This window comes from Triturus cristatus, chromosome 10 (assembly GCF_964204655.1).
Source record: "Triturus cristatus chromosome 10, aTriCri1.1, whole genome shotgun sequence".
Classification (NCBI taxonomy): Eukaryota; Metazoa; Chordata; class Amphibia; order Caudata; family Salamandridae; genus Triturus; species Triturus cristatus.
Window position 1 is genome coordinate 151,087,496 of NC_140593.1, and position 11,865 is coordinate 151,099,360.

Here is an 11,865-nt window from a genome sequence, read left to right on the forward strand (position 1 = left end):
GAGGCAATCACTCAAGCTGTCATCACTTCGAAGTGGTAAAGGAGTGGGTGACGGGGTCGGAATCAAGCTGTGGGTTTGTGGAAAAACCACTGGATGGCCACAGCAGAGTGTTTACGCCCCGGAACCACAACGCTTTGTTTTCCAAAATTGCGAGTTTTTCTTAACTTTAACTCCCCCCTTCCTCCGCATTAATTCCTCTTTTGAAGTTTCCTTCTTCTTGGTGAATTGTGATTTTTTTTTTCTTTGACTCTCTGGGTGTAAGCACAGATAGTGGGCGGGAAGTTGATGACTGCTGAAACTGAACGAGGAAGTTGTCTCTTGGCGAATACGAGCCTGCCCTTCAGTCCGCGCGCCTGATGTCATGGGAAATTCTGCGCCGGGCAGCAACCAGCCCCACCCCGGAGCGCATCCTTATAAAAGGGACGGCCGCGGCCTGGACACCAAAAGCCACAACTGGAACAGACATCAAGAGAAACTTAACCGTGGCAAGACAAACGTGCAACTTAACGCGCAACAAGAACAATTCGCAGCTAGAAGATAACTTAAAGGGCAATGAACCAATAACGACTTCCCAGAGTGCTTTGAGGCGACACGTCCAAGTAAAAGCACTCTAAGCCACGTGAAGGGTTGTGGCAAGGCAACGCAAGTGTAACTAACAGAGATAACCCCGTTTTAAAAAAGAAGCGCCTTGAAGTGATTGGTTTCGTAGTGCTGCTCGACACGGTCCTCGTTCATTCATTCATCCATGGAGGACCATTCTGTAGCCATGAGCACCGACAGTTTCCTCGTCGATATGGGGAAGGGGCAGATGGTGATGTTCCGGGACGACACCCGGCGGCGCCGCGACTGCTGCTGGTGGCTGGCTGGCATGTCCTTCGCAGCGCTAGCTGGAGCCACCCTCATCTTGGCGCTGCTTTTCTTCAATGTAATTCCTTCGCCGCACAGCTCCTCCAAGCAAGTAAGTTATTTGTTTGTGTTATTCAACTTAGACTTATTCTTGGCTATAATTGTTGAACACCTCTCTATGTCGGGGTTGTCTGAGGGGCCTGGGAGTTACGTGTTTCACATAGAATGACAACCAGGTGCCAGGACTTTGGAGCGATGTCGCAGCTAGGTAAGCGGCCCCAAAAGGTGCCTATACTAGCGAAGCAACCTTCTGACAGGTCATTTTTGTACGTCTAACTCAGAGAGTGCGAAGGCATCTCCCGTGGAAGAGTGCTTGCCTCGCGGATGTAGAGCATAGCGCCTAGAAGCAAAACTCCACAGAGTCTTCGCTCGGGCGTGCGGGACTCACTCAGCCCTGCAGATCTCCATCGAGTGCCTGTTAAGCTTGCCCTGCCCTCTGGGTCTGCCCAGGTGGCACCAGCCGCCCCCGGTCCCCGGGCAGGGCAGGCTGGCAGCGCCCGGACTCAGGCTGGCAGCGTCCGGACTCAGGATGGCAGCGCCCGGACTTGGGTGCGTTCCGGGCTGAGTCGAAGGCTGGAAGTTCCAGCCTGGCCGCCGCCCTGCAGGTGCTTCCCGCTCGGGAGTCCAGGTGACCCAGACTGCCAACAGGAAGTGCACGCGCGCGCTCTGTACACAGCTCTTTCTAGCGCCTTCAAGTGTATGGATTAGATAGGGGCCATGTGAAAAGGAGAGCGAGGCTAGAACTCTGCCCTGTTGCTCATATTTACCTGTGTTCTAGTTTCATACTCTTCTTTCCTCCTATCCCCCTCCAAGCTTTCTCTCACTCGCCTACCCCGGCCCTCCTTTCTTCCTTGCATTCCTCATGCGGTCACCTTTCTGTCTTCCATGTTTAATATATCCTCCCTAATCCCCCCTATTCTGTTCTTCTTTGGTGGCATGCTAAGTACACTAATTGGATGTTTGTTAAATGAATATGTTGCTGTCTCTCGGACGTCTGCTACCTGCTAATTGACGTTTTCGTTTTGTCTTTCAGGAGGACAAGACACACGTTGAACCGGCCCCCGAGCAGTATATAAGTAAGTATCTCTCGCCCTCCGACCTAGACCAGTGGGTTGAGCGCCTGTTGCAATAATCTAATGGTTCTAAGAGATTCAATTGTCCACTTCTCATCCAACACCCTCTGATGAGAAAAAGACCGCATGACTACTTTGCATCAGTCTAAGGTAGACATGAGTTCTGTAAACCTTAAATTTCCCTGCTCGAGATAACAAGAGAAGTTTCTGTCACCCATTTTTTCCACCGAGGGAGATAACACACGGAGCTCCCGGAAGCCTTTCACCCTCCAGGAAGATAGCGTCATTATTCATTGCCCCTCTGATGGAAATACAATGCCGAGCTCCTGGAATGTTTGCATGGCGCCGAGGGAGCTCATACAGAAATCCCCTGTCAGCCTTTCATCCCTTTGAGGGAGATAACAGGAGGAGCTCCCGTCAGTCTTTCATCCCTTTGAGGAAGATAACAGGAGGAGCTCCCGTCAGTCTTTCATCCCTCCAGGGAGATAATATTAGGAGCTCTAGACAACATTTCATTTGTGTGTGGAATATAACACGAGGAGCTCAGACTTTCATCATCTGAGGCTGATAACACGAGAATCTCCTCAGACTTTTATCCTTCTCAGGGCGGTAACATGATGAGCTCCTGTCATGCTTCTCAGGAAGCCCACAGGTAGCCTCTTTTTATCCCAGCGAGGTCCCTTCAGTAGTCCATGTACGTTTGTGTAGATACCTGCTTGTGAGACGCCTGAGGGGGGCCTCGGGACCCAGTAAGGTGTGAGTGAGTAATGCATTGTGGGGGTTTCTGGGGTCAATGTTCAGGTCTCACCCTTTGTCACATGCTGTTCTAACTCTGCCCTTCCTTCCACCCTTCAGGCCACATCCCCCAGCAGCTCAAGTTACAGGCCCGGGAATCGCAGAAGCCCGCAGCTCACCTCATAGGTAAGGAGAGGCCCTCCGGCATCTGTGCTCCTCTCGCAGTTTCTTTATACCCCACACATCTGTATGTTCTGTATCCAAACCCTCTGTCTTCATCTTTGTGTCTCCCCCATTGCACCATCCATCCATTCATCTACCAATCCACTCATTCATTCATCCATCCATCCATCCACCCATCCACTCACCCATCCATCCATCCAACTCTCCCATCCATCCATCCATCCATCCATCCATCCATCCATCCATCCATCCATCCATCCATCCATCCATCCATCCATCCATCCATCCATCCATCCATCCATCCATCCATCGTTCTTCCCATCTACCTACTCATCCATCACCCTTCTGTCTACTTCACCTTGCTTCCACCCATCCTTCTTCCCTCCTGTTCAAGCCTCGTTCTCCTTCTTTCTTTTACGAGGTATCTGTCTCTCCCTTCATGCCCCCCACACTTTTGGCCCTTATTTGTTATTTCCTTCCACCTGTCGGTCTCTCTCCATGATCTCTCTATCCTGTCACCTTGATTTCCATCCACACATTCATTCATGTCTCTAAGCCACTTCCCATCTCTCTCACGCATCTCTTTTCTACCATGCATCTCTTCCCAGCCCTTCTTTTCATCCCTCTATCTTCTGTTTCCTTTGCCCATCTCTTCTCCATCTCTCTGTCCGCCCCTCAGCTATCTCTTTCCTTATGGACACCCTCCTTCCTGTTTCTGTCTCCTTCATCCCATCTCTCCTCCAATCTCCAGTCTTCCTCTATCCTCCACCCTTTCCTGTTTACTTATATCCATCTGATCCATTTATCTATCTTCAGCCCTTCTCTCTTTCCTTCCTTCCTTCCATCCATTCATCATCAGATCTTTCTCTTCTTTTATTCATCTATATTCTACATTTCCTGTCACCCATCTCTCTTTCTCTATCCTGTATCTATCTCCCCTCTTTCCTCCTATCCATTATCTGACCCACATTTCCTTTAGTGCACTTCTCCCATCTCTTTTCTTCCTTCATCTATCTCTCTCCTTCTTTCTTTCCTTCCTTAGTTTCTCTGTCCAGCTGTCCTTAGTTCTTTCCACTTCTTTATCACTCGTCCTCTTTTCCTTCAGTCCATCTCTCAGCACCTCCACTAGTCCTCCCCCTTTTCCAGGTACCTCTCTATTCTGCTGCCAGCGAATGGGCTTCTTTGATCGGCTCTGCCCTGGAAACTGGGTTAGTCCCTCGCCTTAACAGGGCTTGCTTCTTCTTTTGCAGCTGACTTTAGCAACACAGAGGTAGAGTGGACCTCAAACAAGGACTATGCCTTCCTGGAGAACGGGATAAAGCTGGAAAACAACAGCCTGGTCATCTTCTCCCGCGGACTCTACTTTATCTACACTCAAGTTGTCTACTACGGGGGCAAATGCGCAGCCCAAGGAAGTCTGTACCTGACACACTCTGTCAAGAGGCGCTCTGAGGCCTACCCCGTCGACATGCCGCTGCTGAGTGCCACCAAGTCAGCCTGCGATGGCACCTCCCACAACGGAACCCCCTGGTACGAGACCATCTACCTGGGAGGGGTCTTCAGCCTGGAGGAGGGCGATGTGCTCTCCACATTAACCTCCCACACATCACACCTGGACCCTAAGGGCGCACAGAACTACTTTGGGGCAATTGCAATGTAACAGAGAAAATTGCCAGACAGACGGACAAAAGGAATAGAAAAAGTCTGTAAAAGAAAAACAGCGAAGCAGAAGTGAAAACAAGGAAACTGATATAGAGAAACCAAACAGCCAAAAAAAAAATATAGTAAAAAAAACCAAACTTCCAAAAAGGAAGAATTAAAAAAACAAATTAGGGAAATTAAAACAGTAAAGGAAAAAACCATGAAAAAAAGAGGATAAGAAAAGTCCAAGAAAAAAAAAAGCAAAAGAACAAAATAGAAAGCGAGTAAAGACCACTTTAAAAGGAAAGAAGCCAAGAGTCAGGACTCTTATCGTTTATTTATATTTGAAAAATATTTTTTTTTTATTTAATATTTATTTAATAATTTATTTATATATGTTGATGTTATTTTCTATGACCAAATGTATTGCTTATGGTTTTGTTTCAAACTACTGATTTTTGGTATCAAATACTGCCTTCCATTGACTCACGCAAAAGCTGTTGGCGGATGGTAGAATCAGGCTGGCCTGACGTGGTCCAACTAAAAGTTGCTAACAGTTTTTCTGCAACCTGCCTTTAGGAAGTCAATGTGGCAGTATGTATGCCCATCTCATGTGTATCACATTGTGAATATTGGGTTGTAGTAGGGGCGTAGTAAGAGACAATGCCAAATTGTTATTAGCCCGCTTTTCCAGTCCATGATATCAACGTATGGCATGGGAGAGCAAATCTTAGGGGTTATGTATATTACATGACGAGAGGTGGTACTGGCTGTTTTGAAATCACTCTACTATGTCGAGTGACTTTTGGTGCGATGACGGGTCAAATATTTGCATCCGATGGCAGAAACAGTGTTGCTGTATGTTCCAGGATTGCATGGCCTGTATGCACTGAAAGGCTATAGTGTACAATCACATTTAGTTCACAATCAGTGACGGGGTGCCTCTGGTAAATTACTAGAACCCTCCCCTCACTACTTTCTAACATGTGATGTTACACTGCATATTGATCCATACATTGTTTATTGCAGATGGTAACACAACATTGTGATGAAACCTATCACACCACTGTGTCTCTATAATTATTGGGGCCTTTTACATACTTATATATAAATATTTAATATGTATGTGCATTTCTGGGCACGTCTATGACTACTGTTCTTGTGGTTACAGAGTATATCTGATAGATATGGTTTTGCAACCCTATGAGTTACATTAACACAAGTTGTTTCTACCAATTAACGTTGATTTATGTTAATATCACATGTTCGCATTGCTGAAATACGTCTTTGATACGTAGGATGTTTGCACTTTTGTCTCGAAATGTGAAAATATATTTGTATATCTGAATTACAGTCATCAGTAGCTGTGCTACTTGGTGTCTGTGGCCTGAAATGCCTTGAAACCAATTGAATAAATGCGAAATGAAGCGCTACACCGGCCTCTCAATGTGAGATTCATTCGTGGCACAGAAACAAGAGCAGAGCAGAGAAGGGCTGGCAGCTCAGGCCAGTCCACATTATGTTATGTTACAGGGAATTTATAGACCATACATACACCATTATGTCTCTTGGCTTTATCAATTTCTTCCCCTTTACTCTCCAGCCCCTCCATAACTCTCTTTCCACAATCACCCACATGTGACACAGGTCTTCTTGCACTCTGGTTTGGAACCCAATCACTTCCGTGAGCCTGTCCTCCCCAAGAATGATTTCACAGCCATGCCAATACTGCACTGATAACTCCAGAGCTGGCATCCAGAACCAAGCAGGTGTCTCCGTGTCCTCCAGAAGTAACACTGGAAGGGGTCTCCAGTACTGTCAACAGCATCCCAGATGTGACCTACTGTGCTAGGGTCTATATTACAGGACAGTTCTCTAAAACCGGCCACAATTCACTAGGTACAGCGCTCCAAATGTAACCTTTTGAGTGGAACCAAATATTTCATGTTTGGCATCCAGTGCTGAACAGAGGCCTCCTGATCTTGACCCACAGAACTGTGGAAAGAAACTGGGACTTATTTACAAGAAACGGACACATCCCTGCGTTAGAGTTGAAATGCGTCATGTTCCTTGCGCCGGGCAAAGAAATCCTTGCGCCACGATGGATAAGTCATATTTACAATATGACGCACTATGGCGCAAGGATAGACAGATGCTTCAGAAATTCTGACGCATCTGTCGGCGCAAAAGTCACCCATTGCTGGAGTTCTGTCGCAAGCACGATGCACCTCCAGCAATGCTTTGGGGAGTCCTATATTTAAAACAGTGCGTCACTCCTTACGCCTGCTCCAAGCAGGCATAAGGTTTTGACACAATAGTGTCCTAGAAGTGGTGCAGTGAAATCTTGTAGATTTTACTGTGTCACTTCTTCAAGGCTTTCTCGTGTAGGAACGCCCACCCTGCATACATTATATCTGATGCATGTATAATGTGGCGCAGGGGTTTACAAGGTGACGCATCTGCCTAGATGCGTCACGTTGTAAATAGCTCGAAACCTGGTGCATTGTTTACGCCACAGCTGCATCACAAAAAGTGACGTGGGGGCGGCAGAATAGTGTCCCAAGGGGCTTATAACTAAGCCCACCCATATTTATTTTTCAGAACTGGAGTGACTGCTCCACAAAAGGCCTTCCATATTGAACTTAATACTCAAGAGGAAGGAGTCACATTTTTTGCAGAGTCTATCAAGCTGGACACAGTACTCCCAACTTTGGTCTGATGACCTGTATTTGGCATCCAGAACTGGTCAGAATATTATATTTGCACCTTCTGGATAAGGCCTTGCCAGTGACTTTACTGTAAGTTAAACGTCTTCCTCCGCACTCTGAGGTTGTCCCTGGCTCTTCATGGGCATTGGTCTGAGACAGGCCACAATAACAGCAGCGACACCTAGATTACTGCTTGGGTAAACCAGACAGTGTCTTTTCAACCTCCGCCTTAACCCTTGAACTGTTGGAGCTTTTCCTACCCCAATGCTGAGCCATGTTTTGGCTATTTGGGGTACTGTGCACTTAGGGCACCAATACATTTTTTTCATTTAACGTATCCTCGGAAATTTGCATCCTTTTTCCCAACATCCTGGATGTGCGAAAGGTACCCAAGGTTTGTGGATTCCCAAGGAAGCGGGCAGAGAAACTGGCGAAAATATAGCTAATGTTTGAGGTTTTATTGGGCAAAATAGGAAAAAAGTGCTACACAAAAAAGCATCTGGTGTTTTTCCTAAAAACAGCATCAACTAAAGGTTTGCTGTGCTAAAGTCACCATCTTCCCGGCTCTGAGGAACATGCAAATCCGTTGCAGCATTTTTCAAAGAGGTAGCTCATTTTATCCTATTTGGTAGTTCTTGGAGGGGACTCCAGGGCTTTAAGTGGGCCGGGTCTCACCAGGGCTGAGCACCCGCAGTTTTTTTAAAGGGAGCCTCGAAACAGGTCTCTATCGGGCTCTGTTTTGTGCTCGGTCACAGGTGGTCCATTTTTTCTGGACTGCAGTGACAGCAGGCACATCGATGTGCGTGTGCTCACTTCTCTCTAGTGGAGAAGTTACAGCATGACGTCATGCCAGGTGAGCGTTTTAGGGGAAGGGAAATCCTTTAAAGAGAGTTATTGTCTCTCTGGATTTCCCTTCTCTTTTTGAAACTCAGTAGCAGCAACATTGCTGTGGGGTCAACCGGTCTTTAAGTCAAAGCCTTTTCAATATTATATGCAAGCCATAGTTGCTGCTATTTATCTTATGCAACTAACAACCATTGACAAAGCCAATAGTCCTGACTTGTTGTAGGTATGATGTTACTTGTTGTATCATATATCTGGATGCAATGACAGAAACAGCAAAATACAAGTCAGGTGGCACCCTATGCTGAGCACAGATTTTTAGCTTACATGTTTTATGCCCTTAATTACATTGGCCACGCCCTTTGAGAGACTCCCCAGTTTTTTCAGCCCACTGAAAGTCCTGGGGGACTCCCATTGACCTTGGTTTGATCCTTTCCTGTCGCAGGCACTGGACTCATCCACACAAGAGCACAGTGTTTTAGCACAAGTGGGGTAACCCTGGGTGGCAGGAAGTCTGTGGATTTCTGCGAATTTCATAAGTTTCCATCACAGAAAAATAAGGAAAATACGTGATTTCAGGCAAAGTTTGAGGTTTGCAGAGTGTTGTGGGTAAGAAAGCTTCATGGGATCCACGCAAGGCACACTACCATGGAATCCCTTAGTTGTCAAGTTTAAAACATGTCTGTGGTTGGTAGGTTTCTATTGGTGGAGCACAAGCACGGGTCCAATTCCTACAGCTACTCCTATTGCTGATCTCGCCACATAGAGCTTCAGGGCTTATTGTGTTGAGGTCTCGTGGCACACCCACACACGTGAGGAACCATTTTTATTGGGAGACTTGGGGGAATACTGGGTGGTAGGACATTTAAGGCTCCCTGCAGATTTCTATAATGTGAGAGAACAGTGTGTTTTAAGTTAAATTTTGAGGTTTGCAGGGCATTGTGGGTAAGAAAATAGTGTGGGATTCATGTTAAGTACACAACCCTGTACTCCCCCGGGTGTCTGTTTTTCATAACTGTCTGCATCTAGTAGGTTTTCCCAGGTGGCAGCCTACCCAAGCCCAAAAAGAGCAGCTTTTTACCGTTGCGAGTGGGACAATATTGGGAGATAGCCACACTCTCCTGGCCCATATGTAAAAACAACACCCAAAAGATTCCAAATGACCTCTCGCTTGCCATTGGAATGGGATTTTTTAGTCCGTAGAGGGGCAGAAAGACTGTTAATGATTTTGGGGTGAGTGTGAAGTCTGCTGTTAGAATGAGCCAGACCAACCCCCTTATTTTATTAGAAAAATATATTCCTGCCATACCCCCCCCCAGAGGCAAATTGGGGGCAAGCCTCCTGTCTGCCCTTGGTCAAGCAAAAAGACGGGGTTGTCCCTTTTGGGGTGGGGGTGGCCAATGCCAGAGTGCAGCACCACATTCTTTTGCCTCAAAGTCAAAATCCCTGGTGTCAGGTCGACTTTCTACACCCCCCCCCCCCCCAGATTTGGAGAATTCTTACTAACTGGGACAAACCTCATATAGGCTCCCATGGGGCATAGCGACACTATTGCCCCTTCTGGGGCGGGGGTATGGCTCTATGGCCTCCATTTTTCCGCTTTGGCACCATTGTTAATCCCATGGTGTGTAGTGGGCTTTCTGCCCCACCCCAGAGGCAAATTGAAGTCAAACCTCCTGTCTGCCAAAGTGCATCAGCCGCACGACTTTCATTTTCCCCAAAGGCAAAATCCCTTCTTTTAGGTGGGCTTTCTACCTCTCCCCGGGGGGCAGATTTGGAGCATTCTCCCCAATTGGGACAGACCTCCTATCTGCCTCAGGGGGGTGGAAAGACACTTTTGCCCATGCAGGAGCTGGGGTATGGGTCGATGCCAGGGAAGGCTGCCCCTCCTTTTGTTTGATTTGGCTCCATTTTGAAAGCCCTGGTGTTTTATTTGGCTTTCTGACCCCCGGAGGAAGCGGGATGCAAATTGGGAGATAATACCACTTTCCTCCTCCATGGTGAGGGGGTGGCAAAAAGTCTATTTGGCTGTGGGATTGAGGAGCAAAGGCCCCCATGCCAAGGGGGTGGGTGGCGCTCCCTACCACGAAATGCTGCATAAATGCAGTGTCCGGTGTCTAGTGGGGTTTCTGTCACCAGAGGGGGGGATTGGGGCTTATTGATCCCATCTGTCCCCAAGTGGGCAGAAAGACACTTTTTATTTTTATTTTATTTTAAAAGTTTTATATAGCGCTAGCTTGACCCGTAGGTATCCGAGCGCTTTACATACATACTGTAAAGAAAAACCGACGGAAATTGCATTACATAGTAGGCAGGCAGTAAGGAAGCAAAACCAAGGATAAAAAAAATACAGCATGGAAGATAAGGTGGTTAACACAGTCCGGTCACCAACTATCCTTGAATGTCAAGAGAGAGAAGTAAACTCGGATATTGAAGTCTAGGTTAGTTGACGTTGGTCAGGAAAGTATTTGTTAAGGAGATGGATTTTCAGGTCCCTTTTGAAACAGGAGAAGGAGGGGTTGCATCTGAGGACTCTGGGGAGAGCGTTCCACATCCTGGGAGCGTTGCCAGAGAACGATCGGTATTGTGTGGTTTTCTTTTTCAGTTTCAGAGGAATAAGAAGGAGTGAGTTGGAGATTCTCAGCGTTCTGGATTGACCTGCTCTTACCAGTTTGTTGTTCAGGTAGTTAGGGGCCGGAGAGTGAAGGGTTTTGTGTCTGATGCAGGCCAGTTTGTAAATACACCTCCCTTCCATGGGAAGCCAGTTGAGGGAGCTGAGAGCTGGAGTGATGTGATCAAATCTTTTTACTCCAGATACGAGTCAAGCGGCCATGTTCAACACTGCCCTTAGAGGGGCTTGGTGAGCTTTTGGAGTCCCTGTTAGGATGGCGTTCCCGTAGTCGATTTTAGAGAGAACTAGGGATTGGACTACTGTCTTGAGGTCATCATGAGGAAGAAAAGGTTTCAATTTCTTGAGGTGTTTTAGAGAGAAAAGAGCACTTTTTGCAGAGTTTTTGATGTGGGCCTCCAAAGATAAGTTCTTGTCGAGGGTGATGCCTAGAGACTTAACTGAGTCGGATAGGATGATGGGGCAGTTTAGGGCGACCAGATTCTTGAGCCACTCTTGGATTGGACGATGGTTGCTTTTTGGAGAGAATAGGATTAGTTCTGTTTTATCTGGGTTGAGCTTTAAGTGGTTAGCGTTGAACCAAGTTTGGATCTCGGTGAGAGTGGCATTGAGGTGTTGTATGTCGCTGGGAGACTTGATTTTGAAATAGATTTGGGTGTCATCAGCTACCCTGGGGGGAGGTCAGATTTGGTATAGTCACAGCCATCGCCCCCCCCCCCCCCCTATTCATGTCCATTCTGTGTACAGGCCCCTATCGCATGGAGCTATTGCATATACATATCAGGGCCCACTCACCCCGTTAATGTGTACAGACCCCATCTCATGCCGGTATTGCATGCACATTCATCCCATAAGCCCACAGACCCCCATCTCATGTTAGTATTTCATGTATATTCACTCTCCTGATGTCTACAGACTCCCATCTCATGTAGCTGTTGGTTGTTTAGACCACATGCATATCAGGGTCCCGTTACCCCCATTCTGTGTACAGGCCCCTATCGCATGGAGCTATTCCATATACATATCAGGGCCCACTCACCCCTTTAATGTGTACAGACCCTATCTCATGCCGGTATTGCATGCACATTCATCCCATAAGCCCACAGACCCCCATCTCATGTACCCATTGCATGTACATATCAGGGTC

At 47.1% G+C, this 11,865-nt stretch overlaps 1 protein-coding gene across 1 annotated transcript; it reads left to right on the forward strand.

The window, feature by feature from the left end:
* Positions 1 to 355: 355 nt before the first annotated feature.
* On the forward strand, positions 356 to 5,936 carry LOC146789068 (lymphotoxin-alpha-like). The gene is made up of 4 exons (XM_085629972.1): positions 356 to 958; positions 1,940 to 1,982; positions 2,835 to 2,900; positions 4,148 to 5,936. Exons 1-4 carry the CDS (start codon positions 746 to 748, stop codon positions 4,555 to 4,557), a joined length of 732 nt encoding a protein of 243 aa, XP_085486098.1. The 5' UTR covers positions 356 to 745; the 3' UTR covers positions 4,558 to 5,936.
* Positions 5,937 to 11,865: the final 5,929 nt, after the last annotated feature.

Excerpts from the sequence above, each read along its gene's own strand:
- LOC146789068 (XM_085629972.1), top strand. The coding sequence starts at position 746 with ATGGAGGACCATTCTGTAGCCATGAGCACCGACAGTTTCCTCGTCGAT. Across the intron at positions 1,983-2,834 it reads GGCCCCCGAGCAGTATATAA|GCCACATCCCCCAGCAGCTC; the intron begins GTAAGTATCTCT and ends TCCACCCTTCAG. Across the intron at positions 2,901-4,147 it reads GCCCGCAGCTCACCTCATAG|CTGACTTTAGCAACACAGAG; the intron begins GTAAGGAGAGGC and ends CTTCTTTTGCAG.